The sequence below is a fragment of the Andrena cerasifolii genome, chromosome 15, assembly GCF_050908995.1.
Source record: "Andrena cerasifolii isolate SP2316 chromosome 15, iyAndCera1_principal, whole genome shotgun sequence".
Taxonomy (NCBI): domain Eukaryota; kingdom Metazoa; phylum Arthropoda; class Insecta; order Hymenoptera; family Andrenidae; genus Andrena; species Andrena cerasifolii.
The window spans coordinates 5910625-5930276 of NC_135132.1; the positions used below are offsets into that span (position 1 = coordinate 5910625).

Consider the following 19652-nt stretch of genomic DNA (forward strand, 5'->3'; position numbering starts at 1 on the left):
ATTTGGGGATCAAAGTATAATATTCCCACGATATTTTTTAACACCTTTTAAATTCATCTCGTGGAAAAAATAAATTATAATGGTTTAACTAAATTATTTAAACCAACTGAAAGATATTGCCCCCTGACTGACTTGAAAAATGTACAATACAGTGAAAGGACATTATAATTTTACATATTTGCATTCTGCATTGGTGTCAATAATTTTTGTATCACAAACATTTATTCTACTCGAAGAGTTTCAATTTCCTGTTCTTTAAAGCAATCTATTGTTAAATTATTTATTATTTAAATTCTCGATGTGCGAATTTTTAATAGTATCCATCGACGAAGTGTATTAATAAATAGTTAATGGTAAAAATTAATTAACACTATGGAAATTAGAAGGTATCTAAAGAATTTTAATGATACAAAGAAATTTAACGAAATATTGATTTGACGACGATGAGATTATTAATTAACAATGTTTAATATGACAAAAAATGCTTGGAGAAATGTCTACCCAACGCACAACCTAAGTGCAAATTGTAATATTATCAGATACTACTTAGTAAATCAAAAGGGTGAGCCGTCAAAGGGATATATATGTATCGAAGCAAATTCAACATTCAAGGAAATCCTAATTAACGGAATTTAATATTAACGAAATCCGTTCGTAATGAGCGAGCTTTGTTTAGACTTAATCGATGTGTCAAGGGAATTGTACCTTTGAGGAACGAATCAACAAAATTAAACATTTCTAACCGTGGTTGCTAATTAACAAAATGCTCTGCGAATGGTTCCTTTTAATTAACGAAATTTAATTACAGAAATTCGCCTGATAAAGGAAGCCACTCGTGAGGAAACAAGCAAACATATTTTAGTGCGATAGATATTCCGTAGGGGACAAGCCTTGATTAATTGAAATTAACACTTAATTAAACTCTATAATTGAGAAGATCCAATTTCATATAAATATGAAATTTAATATGTCAAAGTTTCTGAGTCTCCAACGTATATTCTATTGAGCATAATAACCAATCTCACAAAATCATTCCAAGAGCTGACAATTTTATTTTAAAAAAACTCAACCAGGTTTCTACATTTCCTAAATCATAAATAGTATAAAACAAAGTAAAATTCACTTAAACGTCATTTAAAGAACAGTAATTTCAACGCTCATATTTATTCCTAATATTACAGATTTCATAAATTATCTATCAATAACATAAATACCTTGATCACATCAGTTAAAAAGGAACTACAGTCAGACCAAAATGAAGTGACCACTTCTGAGACTGTTCCCCCTCTACACTACTTGCTTATCCCCACCGCCAGCCTATCCCACGCCCCTTCACTCAAATCTATAGCCAATCAGCTCAAGCAGAGCTCAGCTGACGTGACTTCAAATGAAAAATACCTTCACAGTTAGAGAATGGATTTTAAAGCGACCATATGATTTTGTTCCTACTATACACTACTTCAGAAACACTTTATTTTGCTCCTTTCTGTTTAATTTATTATTACTTCTGCTTGAAGACATTAATTTTATTAAACTGCAGAGTGTAAAATAATAAATATCCTTCCTATTAAAAATAAAATCGTTGACTTTAAGCTACAGTAGCAATTCGTGAAATATTGTAACCCGACCATTTCGCATTTATAATATCCCGATATCCAGAGATCAATCGTGGATATTACTTTAATTATTTAGCTCATGCGCTATCAGCATCGGTGCGCAACAAATTATTTTACGCTTCCCCCGCGAACCTTCCGTTAGGTCAGAGGTCACGGTGTCTGTTTAAAGATCACCTGCGCGCCCTGCGTCCCTCTAAAACTGTCATTGATATTCGCGTTTTAATTAACCCAGCCTGCCCAACTGGCAATCTGTCCGGCTGCAAGAATTATTAGGATTGATAATCGTCGAAATAACCGTAGGTACATCGTATCACGAAATCGTTATCAGTTGCCGTTTAATGGTGACTGATAACGAAATAATAGAGTTATGATAGAAGCAGCCGAATGTTCGTCATTTAAACAAACAGGCGGATGCATGCTGGTTCGTCTGTTGTAGCAAGTGGAATTTTCTCTTAATTATTGGGCTACTGGGGCGCCATCTGGCGGCAAATTTAAAATTAAACTTTCCCAGTATCGCAATGCATTGCAATTCATAATATCACTGATACCATAGGCTTTGTTACTGAGAAATGTTCATCCCTGGATATGATAGCTCGAGTTATGAACAGTTTGAAGTTGGAAAAATAGAACCTAACCTAAAAGTTACCTAAAGCCGCGTTCCCACTTACACAACTTAAGGAGTAGATCATACTTGGAGTACTTAACACTCCATCAAGTGCCAAGAATCTATGAAATCCTCAGCGTTATTATCAACACTATATATAAGATACATTATCTATATAATACGAATATGTAAATTACTTCTTTTCAAACGTAATTGACTTCAAGCATTACATAGCATGCAAGTTAGTAAACTAAATAGTGATGTTAATGATCATTAATATAATTTGGTTTGTAGCGTAGAATTGTCTCGATATTACATAATAAATATTAGTAACAGATACAATTGTTAAAATTAAATTCGATATAATTAACCTAATTACTCTCCTTAATTTATTAGCGAGTGCTCGTAAAATTGAATATGCAAATAGAAAGTATCATTCAGGTTTAACATGAACAGATATAACTATTAAATTAGCGTAAATAAAATTATAGGGGTCCCTCCACAATTACCATGAGTACCATTAGTTAGTTGCTTCTCAAGCACAACATGCTCAACGGAAAACTCTTCGGAATAAAAAACTGAGTGTCCCTGAAGCCAATTACTTTTTGCTCCACCCAACAAATTCCATCAACCCCCGCATTTAGTATCCCTATTTTACCATAAACCTCGTACAAAGTATTCAAAGCTTAGCCCATTTTCCATTGCGACGATTTTATACAGAGCTCGTGACTGTGTATCAAGATATCAAGATTCTTCTACCGTAATTAACTTATGCAATTCTGAGGAGGATATATCGCGAGCGTCCTACGAGGTCGATAATCGGACTCGATCAGAGCGCACGATTGCTTCCGTCGAAACAGAGGCACGTACGTCCCATTAAAATCACAGGTGGAAAATGCAGATTCAATTGCCGTGAAAACGAGTCGGAAGTAAAACGAGGAGGGGACCGCGGCACGTTACTAGCAGGTTATAAAACGGTGAATGCAATTTCCTCCGCGCCCCGCAACCCCTTTAAACCCTCCAATACATTTACTGACAACGGGGCAAAGGAGCTGCCACTTTCAATTTCAGCCACTCACACCCCCATCTAGTCTGCCTTGCACAGCGAAAACTCGCGCCGCGGAAAATTTTCTACCCCCAAAAATTTGGAGTGAAAGTGATTTTTGAAATTTCGAAAATGAAAAATCTAAAATGTCGGTTGAAGATTTATAAGTGAAAATAATGGTGCCGTTTTAGGTGTCGAAGAAGGCGTGAAGTGAGAAAAAATGGATTCATCAAACTACCCCCAAATCATTTTCGTCCACGTCACACGGGGTGGGTAAATGGTCAGCACAGAGGTTTTCCCTGTCGATCAATACTTCAGCCCGAAGTTTTAGGCTTACACAACGCCATGGCAGAAAATAAGAGATGGGGGAGAGAATGACAAAATAAGAAAAAGGCAGGGGACTGTTTAGAAGAGGGAAAGCCTTTTTGACGGAGCCCCAAGTGGGCCAGCTTTTAAAAGATCAGCCCTTTTCAAGGGAATACGAGAGCTGTCTCTAGGAAATTCACCCTCGGACCGCTTTCCACGCTCTCCCCTTTAAACTTTATTCATGAATTTATGGCTTAAAGTGTGCCAAAGAGATTGTTCGAAATTAAATATTAATATACTAAAATTCCTTGGAAATCTTTCACTGAAATTGTTATTCAAACTTTGAGTTTTCAAGCAAGCATGTTTTAAGAGAAATTTCGATGTAATATTCAATTGTTTCCCATTAATTTAAGAAAGGGGAAGTTTGTTTAAAATTTTCTTTAAAAAATTTGAAAATTTTGACTTCGTTTTCACAGGTGGCACGAAGTACCTTTCTTACACTTTTTTTATGTGTTATGATTTTTTCTGAACGAAATGCCTTTGTTCGATTATTTATTCGGACAGTGTATTTATTATAATAATTTCCTGTTTGTTCGGGAAATCGCCGAAATTAATGTCTCGGTGGAAGGCGAGCGAGAGCGTAGAATTTCGAAGTAGGGAAAAGCTCAAATATGATTGACGCATGTACAACGTCACTGAATTGCGCAAGGCATGGTTAAACTTTCATATTCGCCGAGTGAAATTTGACAACGAGAATGGAAGAAGCATTTCACATGCCATACATAATTCACAAAATGAAAACGACACTGAAAACGACATTTTAATAACGTGACGTTGGTCGCCTACGTATCAGAGATATTACTTTCAAAATCCCTCGATTTTTAAAAAATCATTTCATATTTCAGATGTAACATTTTTTGGAAATAGAAAAGCTTCTACTAAAATAGGAAAAAGTGTGAAACAAACAGGAAGCAAATTAAATGTAATATAAATGCGAAGCTGATACAGAAGAATTTTGAATAATACAAAGCAACGGAGATGAGGAATTTGAAATATTTTAAAATGCAGGAAGAAATGTCACGCAGTGAAAAATGTATAAAAAATGTGTTCTAAATTTTTTTATTTAAAATGTCCCTACATTTCGCTTTAGCTCGTAATTATTATTTGCATCCAAGCAATGGAGTGTTCATCAACGTTAAAAATATCCGAACCACTGGAAGTATTAATTTATTACCTTTACCGATTTCGAAACCGTGTTTTCGTGAGAGGGAAAAAAAATTCATGGACCAGAAAGAGGAACCAAATTCCGTTTCGTTGCAATTTCCCTTCCAGTCCAACGAAATCAAATAACCAATCCCTTTTGATACACATTTTTGATTTTATCACTCGATTTTTCGAAGTCGTCGTTTAACCCGTGTAATTCACGCTCGAAATGATTTTTTTCAAATCCCTCCAATTCATAAATGTTCATGGCACAGTTTCCACTGTAAAATACTGCAGCTGAGTGGAAACAAAAAGGTGCTTTTTTTTTGTTAATGAATAATTGCGATTATTTGTATGTTTCGATCGCAGTTAGGTTGCAATAAGTGAAAACAAGCGGCAAACCAGAAATAGTGTACCTAGAATGCTCCAAATGAGTCGCTGGCCTTTCTCCAATACACGGCATTTATTTTACTCTGACGGTCATTTGCTTGATTCATTATGCAGATGCATCAAACTGATAAACATGCGTGTAATAAATGTTAAAGCCATCCATGAATGAGTCCCTTGAATGTCGGCCAATTATACCCGTCGTTCCGCTGAATTGCGAAATATTTTTGCACTCAGTTCTATGGGTGTATTTTCGTCCATAAAAAACGGTCCGGATTTGCGTCAGTCCGAAGTGATCGATCATTACTGCTTCCGTTAATGGAAGGCCAATGGTGACACAAGAGCACCATTCTAAATATTACACTGCTAATTAAATTTTCGCCTCAGTCAGAAATTATTTATTTTTTAAAAACTGCTGAACTGTCGTTAAAAAACTCCTCTTGGAAATTCAAAACGAAGATCCGGGAAATTTTGTGGAAGATTTATTGAGAGATAAAGAATCTAGGAAATACTTTCTGTGAAATTCAGTAAAAATTCCCCGACTAACGATGTTTGAATGCTCAGATTAGCAATCAAGATTCGATTATTATTAAATCTTGTAACTAAATTTTCACGAATACTTATCGATACATATTCACTGAATCTTTGCCATCAACAAGTTATCAACTTCAACGAAACAAACCTCACGTGGATAATCATCGTTCGGCACTTAATTAATCAAAAACTGTTGTCGATTATAACCCACTTAACTATCCAAAAATCGTCGATTAAAATGCCATTATCAACTTTAATCGCTCGTCGAGACTCATCAACACTCGACGCCTAATTACTCACAACTTATCGGCTATTCTCAGCTAATTAGTTATCATAAATCGTTCATCGAATTTTTATCCAGCAAACACGATCAAACTCGAATTTGGTCGACGACAAATCCGACGATAAACGATAAACACTCAGCACATTACGGTAAAAAACCACAAAATCCTCGCAAAACATAAACGAGCCGACGAGAATCCACTTACCATCAACTAAACACCCCGCATCATCAATAACTAAATCAATTCCCCCAAGAAGTCCCTAGACTCATCTGCCCTGAAAATCACTAGCCCTCATCAGCCCTAATTCACCTACTCCTCAAAAGTCCCAATGCGCCCCAGTAATTACTGAACTGCTCCGCGACTGATGGTCGACCTCGATTCAACACCCGCCTCCAACAATCATCATCCACTTACAAGTCTCTCTGCTTGGGCGGCGACTCGAAACACTGCTCCCAGAACAGAGCCTTCCTAGACGGCCGTAGTCGCAGAGCGGAAGCGGACAGGGTTCGTGGCAGCCCCCCGGAGCTTCCTGCGCCCCCGCCTGCGCCCAGGGATGGAGAACTCATGCCACCGCCGCATCTCTTCAGCCCGCCAACGGAGGACTCCGCGAAGTCCATTAATCCGCCACTGGAGCCCGACATCGTTAGGCCGTCCTGTTCGTCACTTTCCTCGGTACACCACCTCGGTCTCGCCCTGATCTACCATTTTCCAGCACATTTCTGATCGAGGACAGAGCCCCTCTTCCTCTACTGCATCCTGTCCACGGTTAAAGCGCGGGATCTAGGTCTTCGCGGACGTGGAACTTGACGCTTGGGCAAGCTGGAGACGCGACGGGGTTTGCCCTCGAAGCTGGCCTCATTGAAGGAGCCGCGCAAAGTGCAGGTGGAGCATGACGCTGAGGCACATGCCCGATTGGCTAGGTGCTGATGAAGAATATGTTGGTCCCCATAGTCCTCCAGTCCGGGGCAAAGTAAATACAGGTGCAGTGTCTGCTTCAGGGATTGTTGGAGTTGCAGATCTAGTTGGTAGTTTGCTTGGGGTAATTGCAATTGCCTCTGGTTTGTTTTTTAAGTTACCGGGGAGGTGGATTCGCGGATGTCCCTTTTTCTTGGGACGACTCCCCTCGGGAAAGTTTTGTGGAAGTTGGTAACAAGGAAGACACTTATTGCCGCTGATTCTTGAGGAACACTCGGCACCTTTGTCCTTCTTCTTGCCTTCCACGAACTCACTTTGGATGCTCAGTAACTCACGGTGCAGCGCTCGCTGAGATTGTTCTTTATGTGACACTTCAAAGGACACGCCTTTCGCGAGACATTTCTAAAGGATATCACTGGGACAGACAATTTCGACGTTCGTTAGAACTTTGCGAGTAATAGCACCTGCTTGTGTGGATTAGGAGACGGTACAGCGCAAAGAGATAAAGAACTTCAAAGGCACTGAACATTCGGGAACTATTATAATACATTGAGATCCAAGCTCGAATTCCTAAATCCAATAAGCTTGCTATCTACATCTTAATATGCTGCAGAAGATTCATCGTTTCATCGTGAGTTCCCCTGCAGAGGCTGTAGGTGCTGCAAGGCTCCTAACTCTCAGTTTAAATACAGCTATTTGCGTACTTCTCGTTGACGACACTCTGGAGCTAATTTTCAAAATGCTTGATTAAGTCTGGGCATTAGAAACTGGCCAGAGTTGACGTTGAGATTTAGTGCCACTGGGATGTTTAAATTCTAACAATAAGATAAAGAGACACGATGCCAACAAGTGCCGAGGATCTAGCCTAATTAGTTTCATTTGGACAAGTTGGTACTTGTCCCAGTTTGCCCAGCAGGCCGTAGCAAAATTGATCCCCCATTGTTCCCTCCTAACGCGTTGTTCTCCCATGCTGTCGATGCAGAGGATTCTAATGGTGACGCCTGGATTAGGTTAGGCTGAGTTTGACTAAATCTTAGTTCCCTTTAGGTTAGATGTGGATTGGGTCTGACTAGGTCTATCGCAAGTATAGGTTAGGTATTCCTCAGGATTGGATTCGTTTTAGTTTATATGTTATTTGGGTCTGAATAGATCTAGATTTAGTCTAGATGAGGTGGGTATAAGTCTAGGTGTGATCTGGGTCAGGTGTGCATAGATCTACGTTTGCCCTAAGTTGGGACTAGATAGATCTAGGTTTACCCTGAATTAGGACTGAGTAGATCTAACTTTGCGCTAAGATAGGGCTGAATAGATCTCGCTGTAATCTAGGTTAGGACGGAATAGATCTAGGGGTACCCTACATTAGGAGTAAATAGACCTAATATTGCCCTAAATTAGGACTAAGTAGATCTAGATATCCTTTAGATTAGGGTTAAATTGGGCTAGATTTGCCCTATATTAGGACAGAATAGATTTAAGTTTGCTCTAAGGAGTGAATAGTTCTATGTGTGCCTTAAATTAGGACCGAATAGATTTAGGTTTGCCATAAGTTAGGTCGCAAACTTCATGCAACCCTCCTCCCACAGTTGGCTAATATCCCGACAACTTTATGACTCAAAGAAGCATTAACGTCATTCTAAACTGCTAATGACCGGAGATAGCAGCTTCAAGGGTATTAACTTTGGCTTTCTCTTTAACGTCTCAGCTACGAAATAAAAACCATATGGAAATCCCCTGTTCTTGGTAATGTAACGCGCACAGAAAGCGCAATACTCTCGCAGCTATGACTACAAACAATTCCACTGTAATTTGAGAAGAACACCATTCTCTTGTTAGAGAGACAAGGGATCCAAATTGCCTCGTTCCCATGAGAAAAAGGCGAGCAAACGATTTAGCCGCGCTGCCAAATGACAGCAATTTTACCAGCCACCAGAATTTCTAACGATAACGGAACACCCTGTCGCTTTAAGTGTTTACTGTGATTTCCACCAGCATTGAGACGCCCACGCGTACTTCTGACGAGGGGATGGACGCCATTACGATCCCTTTGAAATTCAGTCTCCTCAATGGCACCTAGATTTGACGAACACGTAAACAATTTTTTCCCCTCAGTATTCCTCACGTGCTCGTCAACTAAACCGACGAGGATGACATTGTTAATAATAAATATATACCACAGAATTAACACGTGTTCGAGTTAATTTTTTCTTCCGATTTATATTACAATAGCAGAAGATTTAATCAGTCAATAAGAACAAAATTCGTGCCAAACATTTTCGTAAGAACTACTCTCTACCAGTTCGCATAAAAATCGACGATTGTCACTTCGATATGTCCCCTAATTAGACGAGGAACGCAGCAGGTATCAGACACTCTATAAAAAGTGGAATCTATCCGCCTCGACAAACGTCCGAAAAAATATTCGACAACATCGACATGGGTGACTAGCTCGCGCTGGGAAATCCGTGGAATACCAGGCGATGGATTCTTCGTATGGAATCAAGATAGGAAGTTATCTTCCTGCCGCCCGGGTCTCAAGAATTCACCTCTGGCTGCCGATTATAATGAGATCGTGATATCGTGGAATGGATATCGAGAGCCTCCATAATTTATGCCCTGTGTATCCAGGGACGTGAAGCACGAACGTGCATGGAATACAGAAGGAATATTCTACTCGCAGGGGGAACGCAATGGAGGGACGTCCTCATGGAGGGTAGACTGAAAGAATGTGGAACAGTGGAAGAATTTTTTTAATGCAAAGTTCGTCGGTTTCTTTTTGCTGTTGCAGGCGCGGGAGGGTGGCTTTTTAGTTTCTATTATCCAGGGTGATGGAAACGAATGTTGGTGAGGTTATTTATTTTTTGGAGAGGAATAGTGAAGGGAACTATTATTTAGAAGGGAATAGGAAAGCTGGAGGATAATATTTTAATTGAATTCTGATTTCCTTGTATTTGTAACTTACAAGGGAACATTCCGAACCCGGAAATTCGAAAAATTCTGAAACTTGGTGAATTTGTAGGGAATTTCCTCCTGATTGCAACGCAATTTTTGGTTGCTGCCAAAATTCACTCTAAGGGGGTGTAATTGACCGCTGAAAATCCGGTTATTTTCGATTTTGTGTTATAACTCGTGAACTGTAAAATAATTTTTTCACCAAATGCTAGATCTAATTAAAAGAAGTAACTTTTGTCTTGAAACTTTTTTTCTAACTCTGACAGTTCCCGAGTTACAACACGAAATTGGAAAATAGTCGAATTTTCAGGGGTTAATTTCACCACCTTCGAGTGAATTTGGGCAGCAAAAAAAAATTGCGTTGTAATCAGGAGGCAATCCCCTAGATATTCACAGAGTTTCAGAATTTTTTGATTATTCGGGTTCGGGATCTTCCCTTGTTAGAACTGAATTGTGGTAGGAGACTTTTATGGAAGTGGTAATTATGGTGCGAACTGCCTTGGAAGGATATTAAAATATTTTTGACAAATATTGAGAAATGGTAATGTGCTATAACAGGATGCTGAATTTAAGTTGGCGAATGTAAATGAAGTTGGAAGGTGGAAGAGCAGAATTTCATTATAGATTTTTGTGGAAATATTTCTGAAAGGTGTGGAATAATTCGACGAACTGTTTAAATGAATTCTGTGAAATGAATTTCTGGCAGAAAGACACCTTGAAGTATTTATTTTCAATGTCTGTACATAAGTAAATACTGAAATAAACGTTGAAAGAAATTTCCTATATTTTATATAACACTTTGTTAATTTTCAGTGGCAAAAATCCGCCTACTACTAAAAATATTATTTTCTAAAGTACATTTCACATTTAAACTGCACGTTATTTCCATAAAAATCTATCAAACAATTACTATCGTTTCAGAAATACGTAATCTGTATGTCGTGTTACTAAACAATAAAAAAAAAAATAGGAATACATAGGTAACTAATTTCCATGGAATTATCCTAGGAGAGTTGACACAAGGATGTTCAAGGGAAACCAGTATGCAAGAACGTCACCCGTTACGAAGTGCATTCTCGACGATTGGCTGACAGGCTTCGGCAGGAATGAAACAGAAGAACGAACGATGAACGATACAGTGAACTAATCCGTTATGAAACGTGCAATCAATTATCTTCGGACATTTGTTAAATTCTCACCGTGCTTTAATCGTCAGGCGGCTACTACATCATTCCCACAGAATGCCTGACAAATTAATAGAGCACCTTGATCCCGTGTCTTATACATGGATGAAACAACAAGTGGATTTGCAAAATATATATCAGTTACTCCTACGAATTTAAAACCGTACATAATCACCAACCAAACAAATTTTTTTTTACAGTTCATAGTACTAATAATCATTACCCAAAAGTACTAGTCACAATTTGTATTCATCTCCCTGCAATTAATTCGCAAAAAAATACTTGACTTTCAAGTAATTTGACGACCTAGTCATGTTAAATAGAATTTTTTTTTAAAACTCTTATATTTTTTTTAAGAAAAAGGAGCCGAGTATTTTTAACCACAATCAATTTGCTCTCTTTCTTTATATTTTTTTTATCGTCAGTCCTTTGTTCCCAAGCCGCTAATTAAGAAGAAAATGAGCTTCAGATCCAATGAAGCCAGGTTCATCAATCAGCAAGGGTGAACAAAAAGAAGCAGAAAGTGGAGCTTCTCGATTAAGCGAACTCCCTCTGCTGGTACTTTTCCACCGTGACTCCAGTTTGATTACAAAACCATCTCCTAACACGTTTCTTTATGCATCAAAGGAACACTGGAGAGTAGGTTGACCTTTCCAGCCACCGAGGACTGACGCAATCCAGAAGGAATTCTCTCCAACTCTTTTCACGATCGTCCCGAGATGCCCTATAAATACATTCAAATCCCTTCCGGTCAGTGGAAAGGTACATGACACTCTTGATTACATCTCCCAACCTAGCCACGTTGTTTTTAGCTCTTTTACGCTCGATGGGCATCCAGATTAGGACTAGGATCTGGGCTAGGTCTCAATTAAAATCCTCCATGGACCATTTTGTTACCAATGAACTAGCTCTCTTTCCTGCGATTTTAATTCTTGAATAGCAGTGACTGGATCCTTTGGCCCCAGAGAAAATAACACCCACCACCGTAGGAAAAGGAAATTTAGTATTTTTTTTTTTTTTTAGAAATAAGAGTTCAGTAAAAGGTATCTACTAAAAAAGAAAAAATAATTTTGGTACCGGCCTAAATGACTGTCTTACAATTAGAAGAAGTCCCTCGTTGGATTAAAAATCAAAGCTACTTGTATCTTTAGCTTCTGTTTTTTCCTTTCCCATTTGAAGCTCTGCCCAAATGATGTAACAATAGCCAAAGCTCATCAACTTCTCTGGTGAAACGTGCCACACAGTAGAACCAAATGAAACTACACAAGTGTAGTGTTTATGTAACCATTGACGTCTACCAGTGTTTTAGGGTCAGAAATTCGTCTTGTTACATAGCCCACCTTGCCTGCGAGTCGCACTTCTCAGAAATTGGAACCTTTCACCAGACGTCACGCAAATTCATGCTAATTACTTGATGAATGTAAATCTCTGGCCTACAGGAAGGAAGTTACCTAACAGGTTGGAACAGGCTACACAATTCCTAAAAATCCAGCTCGCTACTCCTCAAACGTAACGTCCTCTCACAATTTACAAGTCGGAACAGCAGCAGTAACTTCAGGCTTACAAGATCTTTACTGCAATGCTAAACCTAGATCTGGAAGTTCCATTTCTGCCTCTACCAGCCTCGAGACACCTGCTTCGAAATCGAATTTTGAAAAAAAAACGGTTTTCGAATTCCAGTATTAAAAAAACAAAAATGGTTGAACCGGTTTTCGAATATTTACAAACCCCAAAAAATATATAAATACAATAGTAAAAAATATTTACATTTATTTTAACATTTTCCAGTTTTTTTTTAATATTTATGGAATTACAGTGAATATAAGAAAATAAAATATACTCTATCTGTACAAAACCGAATAAATAGAAAAGACTAAAATAAATAAAATCCATACAAAATATAAATTATAAATCTTCATTTCATTTAGGATTTTTCTTCAGGAAATATGAACTCATGGAACTTAGTTTTACAGTACAGTTTTACTATAATATGCTTGTGCCTTAGGGGATTTCAAGTCAAAATGTTAACGCTTTTAATTAAATAATTAATTAATTTTACATATCAATTCTAGTATCTAAAACCGATTTTTAAATTGAAACTAAATTTCTATGTTTAACATTTATTTTTAATTGCAAGCACGGTTTTCGAATTTTACAAATTTATCCAAAGAAAAACGGGTTTACAACACGATTTTAAAAAACCGACAAACCCTAGCCAAAACCGGACACGACTAGAGTTCTTTGGGCAATATAAGAAGCTTCCGAAGAAAACCGAAGAAAAAGAATAAACAAAGAGCCAATTCCACTTACGTCCATATCGCCCGTGATTTTCGTTAAATTTCAAAACTGATTTTCTCGAAAATGAAGCGCGATATGAAAAAAAGTTACTCTTCCTTTTCGACAAATAACAAGTAAATAAGTCGAGCAAAAGGAATAAAATTTTTTGATATTGTGCTTCATTTTCGAGAAAACTGACTGTTAAATGCACGACGATGTGTCCAGTCGCGTGTAAGGAAACCAACCCTAATGAAACTCACGGGCGATTTAGGCGCAAATGGAATGCGCCCAAAGCCAAACCAGCTCTAGCCGAAACCGTGGAGCGTTCATATCCCTCGGCGTGTTCTGACGCCGATGCCAATCAGCGCGTTAAAGAACTATTATACAACTTTTATCAGCCATATAGACACACAGCTGCAGCCAGAAGCTCGTGCTCAAGGTTCCCAAACGACTCTATTTTCTATCAACCACACATCGCGGCCAGATAAGCCCCGAAAATTGCTCCAATATCGACTAGGCCGACTCGATAGCACCGTATTACCGCACGATAAACGGGTGTACTATCTACAAAACGCTTTATCGCCGCTGACAAACCTCGAACACCTACGTCAGTCAAGGTAAAATGACGAAACCCGGCTTTCAGCTGAAAGAAAACTGTCTTTTGCTCAAAGAGCATCTTCCTTTGTAATTTTACCGCTGGCAAGAACGAGGCGCGAAGCCCGGCCCAAGTTCCCCGCAAAGTGGCCTTAATCGCCATATTTAATCGTCGAAGTTCCTCGATTTTTTTTTTCGTGGCGAAACAGGGACGCGAGTTTTTAACCAGAACTCCGGGCGAAGCAAGGATTAGGGGACTTATCGCTGGATCACCAAGCTTTTTCCGTGAAGCTTGATAACGTCTGCGCGGGAGATTGCTTAATTCCGGGGAAATTGCGACTGTTAATTGATGGACAGTGAGAAGAGGCAGCCACCTCGAAACAGACGTCGCTTAGAGGCTAAAGAGATTGCGAATGAATGGAACCAGGACTGCCTGCTAGATAAATAATAATAATTCGTCTTTGTAGCATCGCAAAATCTACGCTGAGCTAATTAAGTGACGAATAGGCAAGGTTCGGCACTCCTGCTGTTTCGCAACCTAACCCTATTACATGAAAATAGACTTAAGATGCAGCTGCAAGAAGCTACTAGGGTTCGTGATCGAGGCGATTAATTCGTCATTATGAATTACTTAAAGGGGACGCGTGTCTGGATCATATTAAGGAAAAGAATGCTGCAGATATTTAGGAAGTTGTGAGCAATTATAGACGGAGACGTGTTTCGACAACTCGAAGGCGAACTAACCTCAAAACACAGAGGTTGGGTTTCGGTACCTTTGTGAATTGTTGGTTCCTTTTTCTGGTGTATAAACGATGGAATTGTTTAAGTTCCATCGCGAGGGAATTAAATAGTAGACACACAAGCTTCTCCAGAAACTTCCTTAGCTGTAAACGCTAATATATTTCGCGAGCCAGGTGGAAAGGAATGGCGAGCAATTATACCTAAATTGCAGAGGTTAAATGCGGCAAACTGTTCTCTTTTTGATAAAACATTATTGTGTACAGATAGCTAGAAATTTTTAGACGCCATGAACAGGGACCTTCAACTCCACAACATTGCTGTTATATAAAAGTTTATGTAATTATTATGCAACGCTGCTGCTAAGACTATTTCCATGTTCAGCTTGAAATAAATTTGAAACGCGCTCCTGCTATTTTTATGTTAGACCTGAGGCAAAGTTAAGTTTGAAAAGGGTGTAGGTTACTATTAAATCCGCAATTGCTTCAAATTGGTGAGGTGTACTCCTGGATTTGGGCTAAATCTAGTTTGGCCGTGTTAGCTTTTGAATCTAACCCAACCTGAGCCGAGTCGCTGCTATTATGTAATTCTAACCGAGTTACATCCAAAAACAGGTTGAATCGCATTTAAATCTTGCCTCAAACAGCTATACGTTTGCGGGCAATTTGCAAAATGAATTTGGTGCAGCTCCCAGGTCCAGCATGTGCGAAATTCAAACTACCCCTAGCAAGTCAAGTCTAAATCAAATCCCCTCGCCAATATGAAGATTTAACTCGTCTTCAACTCAGACGGTTCCATTACAAATCCCCACAACTCCCATAGGTTTAATTTCCAGCGAAGCGAGGGACGCCTCCCACCACTGACATCATCCTTCAGCTCCCGGCATTTTCCTCATCCCATTACAATCCCCCTAAAACCTTCCTAATGAATGCATTAAGGAGTTTCCGCGAGCTACGTCATCGAATGCCTCGAAAATCGTTACCCGGAATTCTCCGCGAAGCGGCAAGTTTCTACCGAGAAAACACTTAAATCTTTACCGCCGTCTAATCGAATTTAATGGCGCGCAGCAAGCTGAGCACAGATCCATCGATCATTTTATTGTTTCCCGGAACAGGGGCTCTCGCTGAGACTGCGTCCGCTCATCGTAGTCCTGGGAAAACGGGAGCGTTCGACTGAGGCTGACGATCGATTACACGGCTATAAGCACCGGCAGCTTTCGTCACACGCTCGCGAGAGTGACGACGCAGGGTACATACTGCGAACGTGACGAAACCCGGCGTCTTGATTAGGCTCGCCGGCACTTGTCGCCGCTCGATGATAAACCCCGGCTCAAATCATCGATCTACGTGGAACGAGTTTGATAGGGACCCAGAGATTAGGGGGACTCGAGTGCCGAAATGACTACCCCATCGATGTAGAGTGATAACAATTATGATACCGTGGGACCAGTCCATGCCCGTGACATTGTTCCGCAGAGGAATTAAGCTTCTTGGACTCCTTTGTCTTTTGCGAAATTGGCGCACTGCTGATGTTTTGTATGCGCAGGGTACTGCGATTAAATATAGGAAGACAGTAAATCATTGGCACTGGTCCTTTGCGTTGGGCAGTTCGTTGGGTTTGCTTCGTGTTCTTGCGTAACGAAACGATCGTTGGGTATTTTTGATTTCACCTCGGAATGTTATATTGCACAGGTAAGAGGCTTTGATACAGAGTTGGGCATTAACTACGTAAAAAATTATTCGAATAAAGGGTCAAATAAAAGTTACTTTAACTTCGCATTATTTCATGAATAAAGTCGATTTTTTTTATTCGGCACATGGCGAATAATTTTTTTTAACTCTCGTTCGTTATTCGAAATTTTTATTTAAATACAATTTTTGCCCAGCTCTGCTTTCATAAGTTTTTAGTCAATCCCGGTGGGTTCTTCTCTAGAAAATGGAGTCAGCTGTGGTTGCCACCTGGTGGGCATTATGGGAATGTCGATTCGTGGTGTTGTAATTGGAAATGGAATTTTGGGAAAATTGTATTTAATTCAGAAGACGTAATTAATGGATTTCCTTGTGATTTTCGCAAAATAGAAGGATCTAATAATGTGTATAGGAACTCTTTTCTACCCTGGCAAGATCTATTGTCCACACTTCCTCTAAATAGATTAGTAACACCCTTTTCTTATACTTCTGACGATAGCAACGCTACTCTTCTTTATTTTCCGATTTTTTTTTTACATAAATAGCCACCTTTCCATTAATAAATTTCAATGTTTGAGACTTAACCTAAAAAAATTAGAACAATTAAGTTGCCACTGAGATCCTAAGATTACCGTCATCCAAATCACTTTTTTATTCATGTATGCGAAAATAATGATCGTTACCAGATATATTCTTCAAATACCATATCAAAACCGACATTATTACTCTTTACTATCGAAAAAACTAGATGGCTAAAGAGGTGAGTATGTGCATCCGCCATATTTGGTCCTCTGGAGAGAAAAGATTATTGAGTATCCGCCTTTTTGAGTATTGTCAAATTCACTTTATCAACAGAGTATGCGTCGTTGATATTGATACTTGGTAGCACAACACATTATTGGAGTATTTTATTACATTTAAGCTTTTATTCTGTTTCCAAAGTGAATTTGACAATATTCATAAAGGCGGATACTCAATGCTCTTCTCTCTCCAGAAAAGCATAAATGGAAACAGTGGAGTGTAATGTCCCTAAAGATCGTCAGCTATCATTCTCGAATTTCCAGATCGTTGGACGGTTTTTTGCTCTCATTACCGCCCGTCCAGTGGGACGAGCTGGCCTGCCGGATCGCTACAGTGGCGCCAGGCGGCGGAATCGCGAAACAGGAAACGCGAGTCGCCGGTGATTGCAATTTCCGCCTGGTCACGTCAATTCCAGCATCATTATTTCAGGGAACGGCGAAGCTGCTGCACAATCGGGGGACGAGCAATTCGATTCTAAAAGGAAACCGATTACTTGACGATTGTTTTCACAATTTTTCCAGCAGATCGAGCTTCAATATCGCCTCGTTATGAGACCACAGTTCCCTGCGGCAGGACTTGTCCCTGGCGAGGATGATCCGATTCAAAAACTGACGTGTGCTTCAGACTTCTGTCTTATTTGAAGCGTGAGACAATTTTGAATTGAATTGCGAAAAAGTAGGGAAAGTGGGCAAATCAGAACGCGTAGTCTAGGAGACTGGGTTAAGATAGGGAGACTTTCTGACAGTCCCAGGTACCTGCAAAATTTGTGCCCAAGAGAAGAGCCTGTTGAATGTTTAGTGGGACATGCTGAGGGTACTAGATTCAAGTTAAACGAGCTCTGCAGAATGCCAGTTTGAACAATTGTACTGATTGACGCTAGCCTTGGGAACAAAATGGTCAGCTTTAGTTTGCACAGGGTGAAGTTCCCTAGCATGAGAACAACACACGTCCAGATGAGGCGATGAAGACACTGCAAAAGGAATTTGACTGAGAAAGGATGATTCACCCAGCCTACGTCTCGGCTGCTGCACCAATAGACTACCACCTATCTAGAAGTCTGCAACGAATAGTTTTAAGAAATACAACAGTTTCTGCTAAGAAACACATGGAAGGCTAAACAAGTTAATGTACTATATCTTCCAAAAGTAAAAGTAGTTCACAAACTGGGATTCTTGGTTACTCTACACCATAATTGTAAAATTATGGTGTGGTGCCAAAAATCAAATTCGATACTATAGTATTACCATTGGTAGGTAGAATATTTTCCGATAAGATTGTAGGACCTCTTGTTCCAATCCTACTTCCTAGGATCTCTTACAGCCTATTACCGAAACGATACACTGCAATCCCAGAAGTCTGCCCATAATGCCAACACTTCAAAACTTCAACCAATCATCAACAGACCTCCCTGAATGAACCCAATTCTTCTGAATCGAGACCGTCTTAACGAAAAAACAATCGCGAATAAATCCCCAAGTGCAATTATCGAGATTGGCCACCAGTGTTTCCGAGTGCATCAAACCGATTCCTCGATAACCGTGTTCCCTTTGCCCGCTGAATCCCTCCTTCCCGCGCAAACAAAGTTACCAGAACGCATTTCGAGCTTTCGCTGCGGCTCTCTCGACCAATTTAGACTGTACCTCGCAGTGGTTCGACAGGCCAAGCAACTTCGAAGTTTGATCCTCTTCGAAGAGCGAAAAAGCCCCCTACCGTTCGAGGATAATCGAGTTTTCAATGTTTTCCCTTCGACGCGGATGAAAGGAAATAGGCCATCATGTGCCTCGATAAATTCTTCGCGAAACTAACACGCTTGGAGAATTTCGAAAACTTCATTCAGAATCTGTTTCTCTGAAGCTTTATGAATATTCAGAATTTTCAACGGACTTGCTAGTAATTTGGACGACAGACAGACCTGGTTGTTTCGGAAAGGGCAATGCTGATTTTTATTCAAGTAGAAAACTATGCAAATATATTTTACATGCCGGTATAATTTCCATTTTATGTGAGCTTGTAGAACAGAATACCCCTGGAGAATTGAAAGTAACTTTGTTTCTATGATGTAATTTTAATTAGTCGACACTGCCCTCGTATATATTTATAGATCAATAACTATAAATGCTACCGGCGAGGTACACACAAAAAGTTCATAAATATTCAGCGATTTTCAGATCACGTTCGTTCCATATTTATGAAACCCGTTTGGATTACGGCGAAAATAGTACAACAAATTCTGCCGCTCGTTCGAATTCAGTTCGCGTTTATTGCGTCCAGCTTGAGCGGAAAAAGAAACAACAATGGAATAACGGGTCGTGTCCCGCGAGAAACCTGTTCCCCCTTCTAAACAGCCAGGTCTAATCGCTCCTCTCGGGAAAAGGTGCCCGCAAAAAGTTCGCCAACACTCGGGTATCGTTGAAGTCAACAAACTCGAGTGCTTCTTATCTCGGATTTAAGTGCAATTAGGTCTGCAAGTACAGGCACGTACAAGAAAAAAAAATGGCACCTAAAGGAGATACCGAAATTTCTCTAT

At 39.5% G+C, this 19652-nt stretch overlaps 1 protein-coding gene across 16 annotated transcripts in view; it reads right to left on the reverse strand.

Annotated features, from left to right (window-relative positions):
- Positions 1-19652, reverse strand: part of Dnc (phosphodiesterase dunce) — a 483414-nt gene that overhangs the window by 56607 nt on the left and 407155 nt on the right. For 2 of the 16 annotated variants that reach the window (XM_076827800.1, XM_076827798.1), the window contains exon 2: positions 6394-7309. The exons of 13 other annotated variants lie outside the window; for them this stretch is intronic. In XM_076827800.1, coding sequence (XP_076683915.1) covers positions 6394-6620 — 227 coding nt within the window. In that variant the 5' untranslated portion in view covers positions 6621-7309. Of the gene's footprint in view, positions 1-6393; positions 7990-19652 lie in introns of those variants that run through there. One more of the 16 variants, XM_076827799.1, reaches the window with a different exon arrangement.